The following is a 14,077-nucleotide window of genomic DNA, read 5'->3' as shown; positions in this document are numbered from 1 at the left end:
TACCACTCCCTCTGCCATGAGGAAAATGGATTGTTGTCTGAAAGAGAGATGAGAAGATGGGTTAGTCATCATCGCCTGAACCAACATTTATTCGTTTGGCAAATGTATGCTGCATATGCACCATATGTTAGGCCATACACTAAGAAAAGTTAATTCTTCTGATTTAAGATTCTGAAACTCTTCCAGATACTCTGTATATGGGTAGTGTGACAAAATGAGCTAGTCAAGGGTGTAAAAACGTTAAAGACCATAATGAAAAAGTGCCAACTTACCAATTTTCCAGTAACACTCTGCCCACCTTCATTCAGCCAGAACCCAGGAACCATAGCTGAGAAATAAGGGCCCCAGACGCCTGGTACAAAAATTGGGTCTTTGCTGATCTGGAAAGAAAGGAGCAATATATACAAAAATATTGACCTTCAGGGCTAGAAGGAGCCTTCTCCTCCTCCCATCTGATGTTTCTATGACCATGGAATTCAGCTTCTTATTAAATACCTTTTATGGTAGGCAAGTCGCTCCCTCCAAAGGAAGGGCATGACTTTGTCTTTGGGAACCTTTCTGATTAATTCATTTAGATGCCAGGGTAGCAAAAGAAACTGATAAGGTTTTTCCTTGCTGGCTCCCTCTCTGTGGTAGACTGATTGCACAAATGGTCCCCATTTTCCACCAGTCCCTGTATCCACCCCTTTTGCAATGGGACCGTGCAGCAGCAACTCTCATTGAGAGATAGGGTGCCCACTCTTGAATCTGGGTCAGCTTTGTGACTTGTTTTGGCCAAAAAAAAAAAAAAAAAAAAGGTCACATACGACGCTCCCTGGAAAAAGAGAGAGAGAGATGAAAGTGACCCTGTGCCAGTTTTCCAGGCCTAGGCATCAAGAGGCCTCTGTGCTTCTCTACTCTTCTTGCTCCTCTGCCTTTGCAAAAGGAATATGCCCAGGCTAGCCTGCTAAATGGAAAGACATGCAACAGAGCTGAGTCAGCCCACTTGTTGCAGGTGGTGCTTCACGTATATGAGAGGGCCCAAACAAGATCAGCGAACAACCAGCAGCTAACAAGCCCAGGTCACCAGAATCACCTAGCCATCTGATAACTTGTAAATAAAAATACCAAGATTTTGTGCTTGTTTGTTACCTAGCACTTCTGTGATAATATATAAGTGATACATTCTCTTCTTTCTACAAATACTCACTAGCCATCTAATAACATCGCCCTTTTTAGGTGCTGGGAACACAGAGGTGAATCAGAATACTTGTCTTTAAGAAGCTATCCATCTAGAAGGAGCTCCATAAGTAAACAGACCAATAGAATACAGTGTGGTCCATGAGATGGTGGAGATAAACATAAAATGTTGTAGGGGGCACAGAAAGTGATGAGTAAAATGGTCCAGTGGTGGTTTCCTAGAGAATGAGACATACACTGAGACTTACAGGATTTAGCCAGATAAAGTGGAATGGGTATTCCAGGTTAAGAAAAGAGCTGGAACAAAGCCATGTAGGTGAGAGGGAGGTGCTCTTAGTATTCAAGATGCCACAACTTTTTTTTTAATAGCAGACCATAGAAGTTCTCTTAGGTGTTAAGAAAATATATCAAGAGATGAGCCAGAACAGACAAAGATGTGTTCACTCATCTAGAATAACATATGCTTCTCATCCATCCAGAAGAGATGGATGCTGAAGTCATATTTGTGGTTATGGAAAGGTGTCATTAGCGGGTGGGGAGGAAAAGGGAGTACAAGCACACAAGTTCTGCTCCTGCATGTCTTGAGGCTAGGCAGAGAATCTATTCATTCATTTATTCTACAAATATTTATTCAGCCCTTCTTACATGTTCAGTCCTGTACCAAGTTCTGGGGATACAGAAATGAACTGAATGTCCACAATTTCTGCCCTCATGAAATTTACAGTCCAACATTTCAGCACAGGGACGAACCTTCTTTAAATGTCTTGACCTCAACTATTCTGCCTCCCTTTTCACTGAACGAGAAGGATTTCCAACCCTCAGACAGGAAGGAGTTAAAGCAAGGAAACTACACAACATTTTCAACTTTAAATGTTGTTGAATAAAAATAATTTATAAAAAAGGGACATTTGACACCTAAAACAGGAAGAACAATCTCTGGGAGAAAAAAAGACAGGCTTCTGTAAGAAAAGACAATTCCGCTTACATTGACATATCCTCTCCTGTCCTTATTGGTTCAACAGATGTTTCCTGAATTCCTATTGTGATGTGCGTCTGTGCCAGGCACTGGGACTAAATGGTAAACAAAAGAGCACAGTCACTGTTCTCCTGGAGCCTGAAGACTAGGTGATCAACCATTTAGAATCAGGCAGGATTCTTCTAGGTTTAGCACTGTAAGTCCTGTGCTCTGGAAAACCCTTCAGTCTTATGCAAACTGGGACAATTAATTGGTCACCCTGAGACAGACATTAATCAAATCACGACAGATATGTGTAATTACAAACTGCAGTGAGTAAGCCAAAAATCGAAAGCTACTATATATGTGAGGTACCTAATCATAAAAATCCTCCAACAATCATGTCATTCCCCCCATCTGGGAATTGAGGAAACTGAGGCCCAGAAAGAGTACCTTCTGTAAGATCACCTGGCCAGAATATGGCAACTGGGAACAGAATCCAGACAGGACTGTGACTCAGCCATGCTCTCTCCTCTGCTCTTCACAAGTGTATCAGGGAAAACTTGTGAAAAGTCTTTTGCAAATGAAGATTCCCTAACCTACTTGTGTTCGAGGCCAGGAGGCTTGTGCAGTTTGAGTGAGTCTATGTTGGTACTAATGGCTCTTGCTTTCTGCCCTGAAAGGCAAATGAAAGATTCAGATCGTAGCCTAAAAACAAGACCATATTTTTGACAAAGCCAAATATAGAACCTGTAGAGTGTGGTGCCTGCCTGCTTTGTAGTTTTATAACTTTGGGCATGCTATTTAACTCTGACTGGGAAGACAGAGGTGGGATAAAAAAAAAATTACAACAAAACATGCCAAGTGCTACAGTAAGATAGGAAAGGAGGATAGTAGGAGCCAAAACTGCCTGGGTGGAAAGTGAGCATTTTAAGAGATGCCCACATTGGAGCTAGGCCTCGAAGGAGGAATAAGCATTTCCTTAGGGAGAGAGGGAGGGCATCCCAGAAGGAAAAGGGTTGTGTGGGCAAGGCTCAGAGTCACGAAGCTGTACAAAGCATCTTGATTTTCATGAGGGCTTAAAGTTCTGCATTTTACCTTACATAAATAATCATAAGGTCTGAAGGATAGGCATATTTTTTGCATCAATAGACCCTATTGCTTATCGAAAAATCAATTTTTGAAAAGCTATGGCTGGGGAAAAAAAACCTCAGTGAAACCACCCTCCATGTCAGGCAATAATAATAAGAAATGGTAATGTAGAATTAAAAATAATGAGAAGAAATAATAAGACAGTAATCATTAACAGTTACTGGTGCTTATTATGTGCTAAAGACTCTTCTAGGCTCTTTATAGATACTGTCACATTTACTAATCATGACACTCCAATGAGATGGGTCCTATTATTATACTTACTCCATAAATGATTTTACTGCATAAAATCTAAGTGGAAGGAGGTCAAACAGCTAGTAAACAGCAGAGGAGTAATTTCAAGATATAAGTTATGAACCACCAATTTATTTCCCTCTCTAGAACTTCTCCTTATCTGTAAAATAAATAAAATTGGACCAGAGATGTTTAATATCTGTTTTGTCTTTGAGATCCTCTAAATTTCCATGAAGTTGAGTCATTCTCCTCCAGCTGGCCATTTAGAGCTCTCCAGCAAGCTATTTCAATACAGACTCTGCCCTCGCATGGCCTAGGGGTCAAGGGGTTGCACTGGGTGGTCTCTTTGGGTTTCTCTAAGTACCCACTTTGCTCCCTTATTCTTCTAGCCTGTGGCCAAGATTATCTGGGACTCTCTCGACTGTCTACTTCATGGATTATATTTAATGGCTGTTTTACTATATTAGCTGAGTAAATATTCAGCAAATACTTACTGAATATACACTGAGTTCAAACTACTGTTTCAAACATGAAAAGACATAGAAAGATGGGCATCAGAGCCACAGAAGTCCTCCTGAAGTCTACAATCCAGCAGGTGCTGGAGTGCGGAATGGGCTGGTGGGGGCGTAACTCAGGCATCAAGAGACTTGTGAGTGTCCATTTGCATTCAGGCTTACAATTACTCTGACAGTGTGTGGAGTCAAATCTAGGCAGACCATTTCCAGCTGAAGAGACAGGCTGGGAATAGGGAGTGGGGTGTCAGCAAAATGCCCAGGATCACCAGGATCAGAAGTGGTAGAGCAGGGATTAGAAGCCTCTCTCCATGTGCTCCTGCCTCATTTCATGTCTGTCCCAAGCTGGCTCCATTAGTGGACGCCACTGGCTGAGCTTCACCTCAGGCTCTGGTACTGTCAGCCGAGTTTCTCTGCAGCGATAAAGCCCAGATGCCTGCTTACACCTCCTTGGGGGAGAGACGACTGGGCTCAGAGCAGGGAGCTACCCCAGCACCACCCCATCATCCTGAGGTTGGCCTAAGCCTCGGGCAGGGACAGGAGGCAGGCTCCAGGCGCCAGTGGTCCTGGGAGGGAACAGGAGGTTTTGTTTTGAGTGCCTCCAGCCAGGTTGGGAATTTTAGAGGGTAGCCACAAGCATGTGTGGGACTGAGTATTTCCGTGGTGGCTCATCTCTCCTTCCAAATGGACTGTGCTATCAACTTACTAGGAAAAAAAAAAAAAAAAAAGAGAAACATTTATACACATTCCAGCCAGCTCCCAACTCACTACACAGTAGAAAAAAGAGCATAGAGAATTCTGTTTATGAATGGGGGCTCTAAACATTCACCTCTAGTTTTGCACTTCTCAGATTAAATTGTAATGAGTTGCTTGCCTCTCCTACAAAACAGTGGGGAACCACGTCTTCTTATCTTAAAGGCAGTGAACATGGTTTAGTAATAAGAGCATAGACTTTGGTGTCAGACAAACCTGGGTTTCAATTCTGATTAGGACGTCTATTAGTCATGTGTCTTTGAGTCTCATCTATAAATGGGGATAACCTCATCTATCATAGCATTTTGTACAAGGCCTAAGTGGAAAAATATATTATGACGATCCTAGGACATAAAATGCTCTTAAGAAACATGAAACAACGTATGGTTTAATTCTATTCTTTTTTGGAACAGTGGAAATATCTGGAACCCGATGTCCTGGGTTTAGGTTCAGCCTCTACCCCCTTATTACCTCTGCCTTTGATAGGCTCTTCTTCCTCTTCCCACCTGGATTCTCTCGTCTATGTTCATCTCACTCATCACATCTCCTGGTGGCAGCCCATCCAGTCTCATGTGTGTAATGACAATTTTTATGTTGTTGAGTCCCAAATTTTTATCCCAAACTCAGGACTAGCTTTTGAGTTCCAGATTGGACATCTGACCTGACTGTCTACCAACACGTCCAAAATAGAACTTGCCCTTCTTCCTCCCAGGGCTATTCTTGCTCCAGGGTCCTTGTCTCAATGAATAGTACCCTATTTACCCAACCATCAGGATACCATTCTTGACTTCTTGACTTATTCATCTCTCTCCTCTACCCATGTATTGTCAGCTCTATTTTTCAAACACAAGCTGTTCTATTTCTCTTCATCGGTCCAGTCCTTTATCACCTCTTGCTTTGATTATTACAACAGTGATTAAACTAGTAACCCTACCTCAAATATTGTATTCCACCCTGCACCCTCACAAGCCCCACTCAGAGACTCCAACTTCCATACTCCTAGCACAATAAACTTTCCAATACACGAAACTAATTATATCATTTCCCTATTTAAATTCTTTCTACGTTCCCCATATGAGACTGTTCTGATTCGGCTTTTATCAATTTGTCTGGCACGTGTTATCATTTCCCTGTCCTTTGCCCCCATTATTTTTTCTGCAACAAGCCCATCGCAGCCTAGAAATTCCCCAAGTGTGCCATTTTCTTTCTCGTCTCTTCATCCTCATAAATTCTCCTCCCTCTGTCTAAAAGGCATTCTTTCTCACTTGCCCCTAAATAACACATGTCCTTTTATAATGCTCAGCTCAAAATTACCTGCTCTGGAAAAAAAAAAAATTACCTGATCTGGGAAGTGTTCTCTAAACCCTGATTTCTACTCCAAAGCTAGATTAGGTACCCTTCCCTGCATCTTCCCTTCACTCTCTGTACTTCCATACTGTCGGCTGAAATAACACATGCTACGTGTGAAAGTGTACTTACCTCTATCTATAAATACCTACGTAGCATGTACTTAATATATAATATACATGTAATATCCCTTTGTAAACTAAATCACCACACAAATGCAGGGCATGGCTAAAATTAGTATTAACACAACAACACGACTGACATGAAGAGCCATAATAGAGTATAACATGTGCAATCGCCTGTAAGTGGCACTTTGTTAATAAAGCTCGGGCTTGTCAAATGTTCCTCTCCTCTATTTGGAGGTTTCTGAAAGGTTAGGAGTCCTCCAGTAAAGAGTTTGCCCTTCCTAGAAACCCAATGCCTTTATTTCAGTTTGAGTAAAACAAGCACACATGAAACCTGTTCTCAGAGATCCCCTGAGACTTAGCGGTTTGAGCGGGCACTGAGCAAGTCTGTCACCCAAACAAACAGTCCCCAAATTTGGGATGGAGGGAGGCAGCCAGATATTGCCTGCAGTGTCCTGAATTATTTTCAAAGCATTTTGGACTCCTTAGACCCTGAATTCTTCTTTCTTCATCATTCTGAAACCCAGATGTGATTACAATAGAAATGTAACCCACATGTTTCTCATTCACTTATACTTAACGTACCCAAAGTTGCTTTGCAAGAGAGATTGAATAGCCACGAAAACATTGAGGCTTTCCTAAAGTTCTTCCAAATTTTCTTACCCCCTGAGGACAAGAAGCCCCACTTAGCTTTCTCTGTACACATGCCTGACTTGCTCCAGTGAGCACAGACTGGCTTCTCACTTTCAAAGTTCCAAGAGCTGCATGACTCCAAACATATAAAATCATACCTTGCATCTTTTTCACAGCCCAAACAATTCTGTGGTGGGTAAACATTATTGGTCTCTTCTGCGGATCCTGCAGAGGAGGGGCAGGCAGGGTGTGGGTAGGGAGGAAGCTAATGAGGGGGAAGGGTGCTCTGTCTGTGCGGTATTCATCAGAATGGATGCTTAGCTCTGTTGCTCCAGTGTCACAGTGAGTTGGACTCTCAGAGTCAGAACCATAGTTTCTCTTTCAATCACACCCCCCCACACACACCCCCCAGGTACCATAGTATCAATTATTAAGTGGTTCTCAAATATGGCCCAACCAATGCTCTGTTTTGATTCAATACTATCTTTCAGGACAAGCAGCTCTCTCTTACAGACTTTAGGGTTTAGTTAAAAAGACCCCTGGATAAGTTTCACAGCCAGCCGAGGCTGGTCAGCAGGTGCGGGGAAGGATGATGCAGCCTTTTGCCTTGCAACAGCGCATAGCACCCTATTACACAGTGCTTCTGTCAGACATCCGATTATCGCCGGCTGACTCACAGATACTCTCTCTTCCTGCCCCATTTCTGATCTGTTTCTATGTTTCCCATGTTACAAGCTTTTGCTTTGATTCCAGTGCCTGGCTTCAGAAATCATCTCATAAATCTGACCAAAGACTTACAATTTCTAGTTTGAGTCTCTATGTTCTATCTTAATTTGCCACGTGACCTTGGACCTTGGGGTGTTCATCTGAAAAATAAGGTAAATAGGACCTCTTTTACAGGTTCATAAAGATTAAATGTGGCATAGTCTATTATAGGCCTTGGTACAGTGCCTGGTACATTCAGTGACCCAGGGAAATGTGGCCTGTGTTCATGTCATCACCTTGATACTGGCCAAGATGTACTTCTTATTTATGGATGGGAGCGCACGTGGGCACTTAATTTTAAAAGGTAAAATCTGACACCATCTTGACTAGAATTCTGGAGATGGGTACAGAGGTTGTACTGGCTCTAGAGAAAAGAGAGCCCAGTAAGAATCAACACTTCCACTCAGATGGGTTAATTTCTAATTGCAAGATCTGTCACGGGGAATAATGACAACTAAGGCCGTACTCTGTTAAAAATGTATTGTGTAAAGGCAAAGAGTGCCTTGGCTGATTTATATCAGGGCCTCTTTGAATAGAAGTCAGAATTTCTGTGTATTTGCATTGCCTACTGCCTTTTGGAACTGCTCCCCAAAAAGAACTCACCCTTGCTTCTCAGGTTCAGCTCAGGGGAATTCTGGACATGTCCGTGCCATGCAAGTCCAGACCTAAAGAATCCTGATGTGCAGAACTCACTCTCTTTGTTTTTGGCCTAATAGCAGGTGAGATGGCTAAACTGCCTGGACGAAGAGAATTAAAAACTACCTACAGACACTTGGGTAGTTCCCCAACTGAGTGATTACAATGTATTATACACTTAAAAGTGTTTATCGAGTGTCAGTTGAGGTGCTTAGGGTGAAGGAGTTTATCCCTTACATATTCTCTATAACAAAGGAGACTGATGACAGTATTAAAAAATAGTGATGGCTGGATAGGAGAAGGTCAGGAGAAGAGAGATGGGGAGAGAGGATGTGAAACTCAACATTCTTTGGCTACCTAATATGTTACCAAGGACAGCACAAAAGTGGCACAGGCACCAGCATCCACAGCAGACTACTGATCACGGCCCTTTCCTTCCTGCCATTTCTGGACTAGGCATCCAGCGTGCCAGGGAGCCACTTCAATCAGCTAAAGTGACAAGTGCTCTGAAATCTCTCTGTCATCCCCACGCGGGACACTTTCACATACATTTCCTCACTTAAGATCCTGGGCAAGCCTGGGTTATACCCAGTTTTGACTTAGAAGGGAACCAAGCTTCACAGATGTTAAGTTCTCACAGTTAGAAAACAGGGCAAAACCAGTATTTAAATTCAAATCTGATTCAAGAGTCCATACTCTTCTTGAGATATTTTTTTAAAGGAGGAAAAAAAAAATGGTTTTAAAAAGCAGAGGCAAGGACACAGCAGGCAGATAGCACCTTCTTCAATGTTGGTCTGGGGCCATCCCAGCTCCTCCTGTGTCCTGAATGTAATGTGTCCCTTACGAATTCAACAGACAATGTGGGGTTTTCTTTGTCAGAGAGAGACAGAGATAGAGATAGAGATGATGCAGAGATGGTGGGGGGGTGAATAGGGAGAGAGGGAGAGAAAGAGAGAGAACATATACCGGTGGTATCTTCTTAATCTCAATATTAAATAGTACTTCTTTGAGAATGTTAAGTGAGTCTCATGTTAAAGAAAAAAAAAAATAAAGTACTTAATGGCTTGTAACACAGAGGCACAGGGACTAAAAGAAGAAAGGGCACACGGAAGGAAAATTATTTCAGGAGGGTATGCCCTCTGCCTGTCCTCTGAAAGATCATGCTGATACTTAAGATATGTAAACATGGCAGAACAATCAAAAACAAATGAAATGATAGCCTCACACTAACAGTGTTCAGCTGTGGGCAATGGCTAGGAGGCAGCTTTTGTTATGAATAGATCATCTGAGAGTATAGCAGGCCTGATTTTTACCCTTGGCTTAGGCTATCTAGTGTATGAGAATGCATCTGGGCCCATCTGTACCTCCTTAGAAAAAATAATAGAGGTGGGGAGGAAGAAAAAGCAGTAATCTGTAACATGTATGACATGATGAAGGAAAGGGTTACAGTTCTGTGAGAGTGGTTTAAATAGAGTTTCTATGTTATTAATCACTAATGTGTTTAGCTCACAATGTAGCAAATGACAACTATAATGGCTTTTTTTTTTTTTTTTAAGCATTACAAATGAACACAGGGGAAAAAGAGGAAAGGCATCTAACATTTGCCAATCACCAACTATGTACTGATTGGTTTATACACACTTTTATGTATAGTCTCCATGAAAATCCTGCCATTTCCTTCAGCTTACAGATGAAGAAACTGAGGATCATAACAGTTCAAAGCTCGGGGGTGGTAGGTAGGTGCTGGGAGAAAGTGGAGAAGGGTTAAAGAAGTATAAATTAGTAGTTGATAGATGGTCACGGGGATGGGGAGCATGGCATAGGGAATGCAGTCAGCAGTGATGTAACAGCTATGTGTACAGCCAGAGGGAAGATAGATTAAGTAATCAGGGGAATCATTTCATAAACTATGTAAATGCCTAACCAATGTACTGTATACGTGAAACTAATAATAAAATAAAATTTAAAAAGTTCAAAGCTATGTTTATGGTCACACAGGTGCCAAGTGGTAGAATGGGATTTGATCCGGGTCTGTAGACTCTAAAGGGCATCATGCTCTTCCTACTATAACTAGCTGCCTCTTGGCTACTTGGAAACCATGAAAGACAAATGAACATGAGGGGGTCAGTGGAACCAGCCCTTCCCAGACTTTTGACCTTTTGCTGAGGGTTTATAGAAAGGGGACCTTGGGTACCTGCGAGAGTAAGGGCATTGCCTAAGGGTGCTCTTAATGAGCAAACCTAACCAGCTTCTGGAGATCAGTGTGTTTCTCTATGGTCCTGCCATTCTCCCCTCCCCTCCACTCATCACGCAGCAATCAGAGACAAGATCAAATGAAACTGGCCATCACGGCTAGCCTGGCTTCCAGTAGGTGTGAATTCCGGCAGAACTCTCCCTGTGTTGATACCGTCTGTGTGTGGTGTGGGCTTATGTGCCACTGGCCCAGCAATTTGAGAATCTGGCTCTCACCTGAGGGACAGATGTCAGTTAGGAGTAAGAGCTATTTTTCTACTTCACTGGTCTGCTCTCACAGGGCGGTGACTGAACACTCAGCCATGGTGGGAGGAAACACTCCCCCGCACCTGTCTCTGGGAGATACAGAGATGGGCATGCTAGTTAACGAGCCCGGGGGCTGGGGAGACTGCTTCCTCAAAGCCAACAAGTGCCATGAAGAGAGGAGTTTGTGTCCAGCCAAGTCAATATCATGGCTCCATACAGCAAGATACGAGAGAGATCCTGGCAAATCTTGGTTTCCTCCAACATGAAAGACAGACAAGGGCATCCACCTTCCAGGATGTTCAGGAAGATTACTGGCACTGTAGAAAATGTGTTGACATACTGCCTGCACATAGTAAATAATGAACAAGTGAGAGCTAATTATTTAACTTTCTGGAATCTTATTCTCTTTAAACCAGGAAATGTTTAATCTACATTTTTCTGCATTCAGAGTACAGACCGGTCTGGTTAATCCTGATAAGGTGCAAATAACAGAGGTGCCAGTAGAGGGTGGGGATGGCTGGAGATACAGTAGGTTTTAGGTGGAAGAAATCTGGGTCTCATTTTTCATGCCAGACCAAAAGGATTACTTGGATTCTCAAATTGTGTCACTAATGGGTTGGGTTGTTAAAAAAAAAAAAAAAAAAAGATATCTAATGTTTATACTTGAGGCATTTCTGTTCATTAAGGCTCTGCACTCCCCTCTTAAGAGTTTACATAATAGCTGCCTTCTACAGTAGTGGGTTATTGAGTTCACATACATGCACCTGGTGAGGTTTCTGACAGAGTAGGTGCGTTATATGGGAAAGGAGAGGAGGGCCCAGGAAACAATTGGGGTCTGTTGAGAATCAAGATTCTCCAGAACAGACACACCTCACACATTCTTTCAGCAAACATTTAATTGAGCACCTACTATGTGTCAGGCCCTGGGGAAACAGAGATGAAAAAGATACTATACTTGTCCTAGTTTTCAGTATAGTTAGAGTCTGACAGTTAATCCAAGAATGGTAAGATACCCTGATAAGCACCTCAATGAAGAAATAAGTTCTTAGTACAGAACAGCTTGAAGAAAGTGTTATGGTTTGGCTAGAATGTAGACTATTACAGTAATAATAACAAAAATCACACAAATGTTGAATTGGCATATGCTGTGAGCAAAAGACTGTGTGTGAGTGGCTTCCTCTGCACTATCTTATTTAATATTTATTACAGGCCTATAAGATAGGTATCTTTATCCAAATTTTACAGATGAGAGAACTACGGTTTAGAGGGGCTATAAAACTTGTTCAAGGTCAGGCAGCTATGGAACAGAAGATGCAAAAATAGAACATCAAATCTATGAGTGGAAGGGCAGGCAGTGGTCAGATCATGAAGGTCCTTTCACGAAATGCTAAGGAGTAGGAATTTTTTTCTTGAAGGCAATGGGGGAAATAATCTCAACTTATGTTTTGTGTGTTTTGTAGCTAAAAGTCCACAAACCCACTGCCGGCCCCTCTCAAGTTCCTATTTGGGATTACCAGAGGCTGTACTTGCACAGTGGTTCATTTGGTTTGTTTTGATTCACAACAAATGCATGATGAATGATAATCGTCTGTTACGCTGCCCAAAAGTTCTTGTGGTTACTGGGTACGTAAGTGTTCCACACAGAGCCGGGCCTTCCCTGGCCCTTCAGAGCCTCCGAGCTCCCGATCAGCCTCATGGTGTATAAGTATGTGTGGTTTCTTCTATTTTGCTAAGTCAACAGTTCCAGGCAGGGAAAAAGAGGCTTAGCCTCAAATACGATTCTCCATAAAGTCCTTCACTGCCTCACCTCACTCAATCCATTTATTTTTCCCCAAGTCACTGATTCCAGCACCTCCTGCCCCTTCATGCTTCGACTGTTCCAAACCTGCTACTTCAACCCTGGCTGACCCTTTTAAACCAGCTGACCACCGCAGGCAGAAAAGCCAATACCTAAATGGTGATACCCGGCCATCTCAAATGGGTAGGGGGCAACTGTCAGCTGCTTCAGACCTGCTTCTACCCTAATTCAGGTAACATCTGGCCCCCAAACCCTTGGCTCCATCTATCATTCATGACATGACTGGTCTGGAGGGCCTAGCATTTGAATTGTCTTCCAAATCCTCACTCTCCTTGACAACTTTGGCTCAGATGCACATCACTAGCTCTCTCTGCTCTGAAAGTCTTGGTGAGGATAACCACCCAGAGCTGGACTCAGATGAGGGTACCATCCTGGTACCTAACACCCTACAGAGGGTTTTTGCACGTGGCCAAAGGCAAAAGTGTTCTTCAATGGAGGCAACGCCCCAAATCAAGTATGCTCTCCATTAAACTTCCCCTCCTCCCACCAGTTTTAATGCCCTTCGGATGCCTGTCTCCATGCTACAGAGGGTTTTCAGACAGCTGCCGTGATCACTAATTTAACTAATCACTGAGATAGCTTCAGAAAGTAAGAAAGGTTATTATTTCTATTTTATTTTTTAAATTTTGGATATTTCTTTTTTTCAATTAATTAATTTTTTATGGTGACGTTAGTTAACGAAATCTGGTAAGTTTCAGCTGTCCATTTTAACAGTAAGGCATATATATATATTAACATTGTGTGTTGACCTCCCATAGTTAGAATTCTTTCTGTCACCACATATTTGACCCCCTTTACCCCGTCTACCTCCCCCTCCCCCTACCCCCTACCTTCTGATTACCGCTAGTTTATTGTCCATGTCCATGAGTCTGTTTGTTTGTCCTGCTTGTTTGTTGCTTTTAGGTTTCTATCCCACATATAAATGATATAATGTGATTTTCAACCTTTTCTGTCTGACTTATTTCGCTTAGCATGAGTTATTTTTAAAAAGAAAGAAATGGAGGCTCTGAAAAGTCAAATGGATCACTCAAGTTCACCTAGAAAGTGTCATTGTCAAAATTAAGACCCTTCTCTTTATAAGTCCAGTGAGTTTTCAGTTGGCATAATACTGAGAAGGGATATATGTGATTAAGAGAAGTCAGAAATGCTCGTATATTCCCCCAAAGCTATCACCCTACTGGCCTCCTACAGGATGATATACTAGAGAGAACCTGACTCAGTTTAAAGCTTTTATTCTGGTATGAGAGATGTTGCAGAGGGACACATCCAGTAGTCAGTTACATCATAGTATAAGACGACCTGGAAGCACTTTATTTTCCTTAGTGGCAAAGGGGGACAGACACCATGAGATCATCACTGTCGGGTAAGGAGGCTCTCTTGCATGTCATGCAGACCTTTCTACGGAAGTTCTCGGTTCAGCTCAACAGCA

The 14,077-nt window shown here is 42.4% G+C and overlaps 1 protein-coding gene across 7 annotated transcripts in view; it reads right to left on the bottom strand.

Annotated features, from left to right (window-relative positions):
- FGGY (FGGY carbohydrate kinase domain containing) overlaps positions 1 to 14,077 on the bottom strand; it is a 367,647-nt gene that overhangs the window by 124,256 nt on the left and 229,314 nt on the right. For 6 of the 7 annotated variants that reach the window (XM_025052081.1, XM_015595081.2, XM_015595080.2 and 3 more), the window contains one exon: positions 273 to 380. The exons of the other annotated variant lie outside the window; for it this stretch is intronic. In XM_025052081.1, coding sequence (XP_024907849.1) covers positions 273 to 380 — 108 coding nt within the window. The remainder of the gene's footprint in view (positions 1 to 272; positions 381 to 14,077) is intronic. 7 annotated transcript variants of the gene reach the window in all.

The sequence above is a fragment of the Pteropus alecto genome, unplaced genomic scaffold, assembly GCF_000325575.1.
Source record: "Pteropus alecto unplaced genomic scaffold, ASM32557v1 scaffold25, whole genome shotgun sequence".
NCBI classification, from domain to species: Eukaryota; Metazoa; Chordata; class Mammalia; order Chiroptera; family Pteropodidae; genus Pteropus; species Pteropus alecto.
Note: the sequence above shows the minus strand (reverse complement) of the source record. Positions and strands in the feature narration are given on the sequence as shown.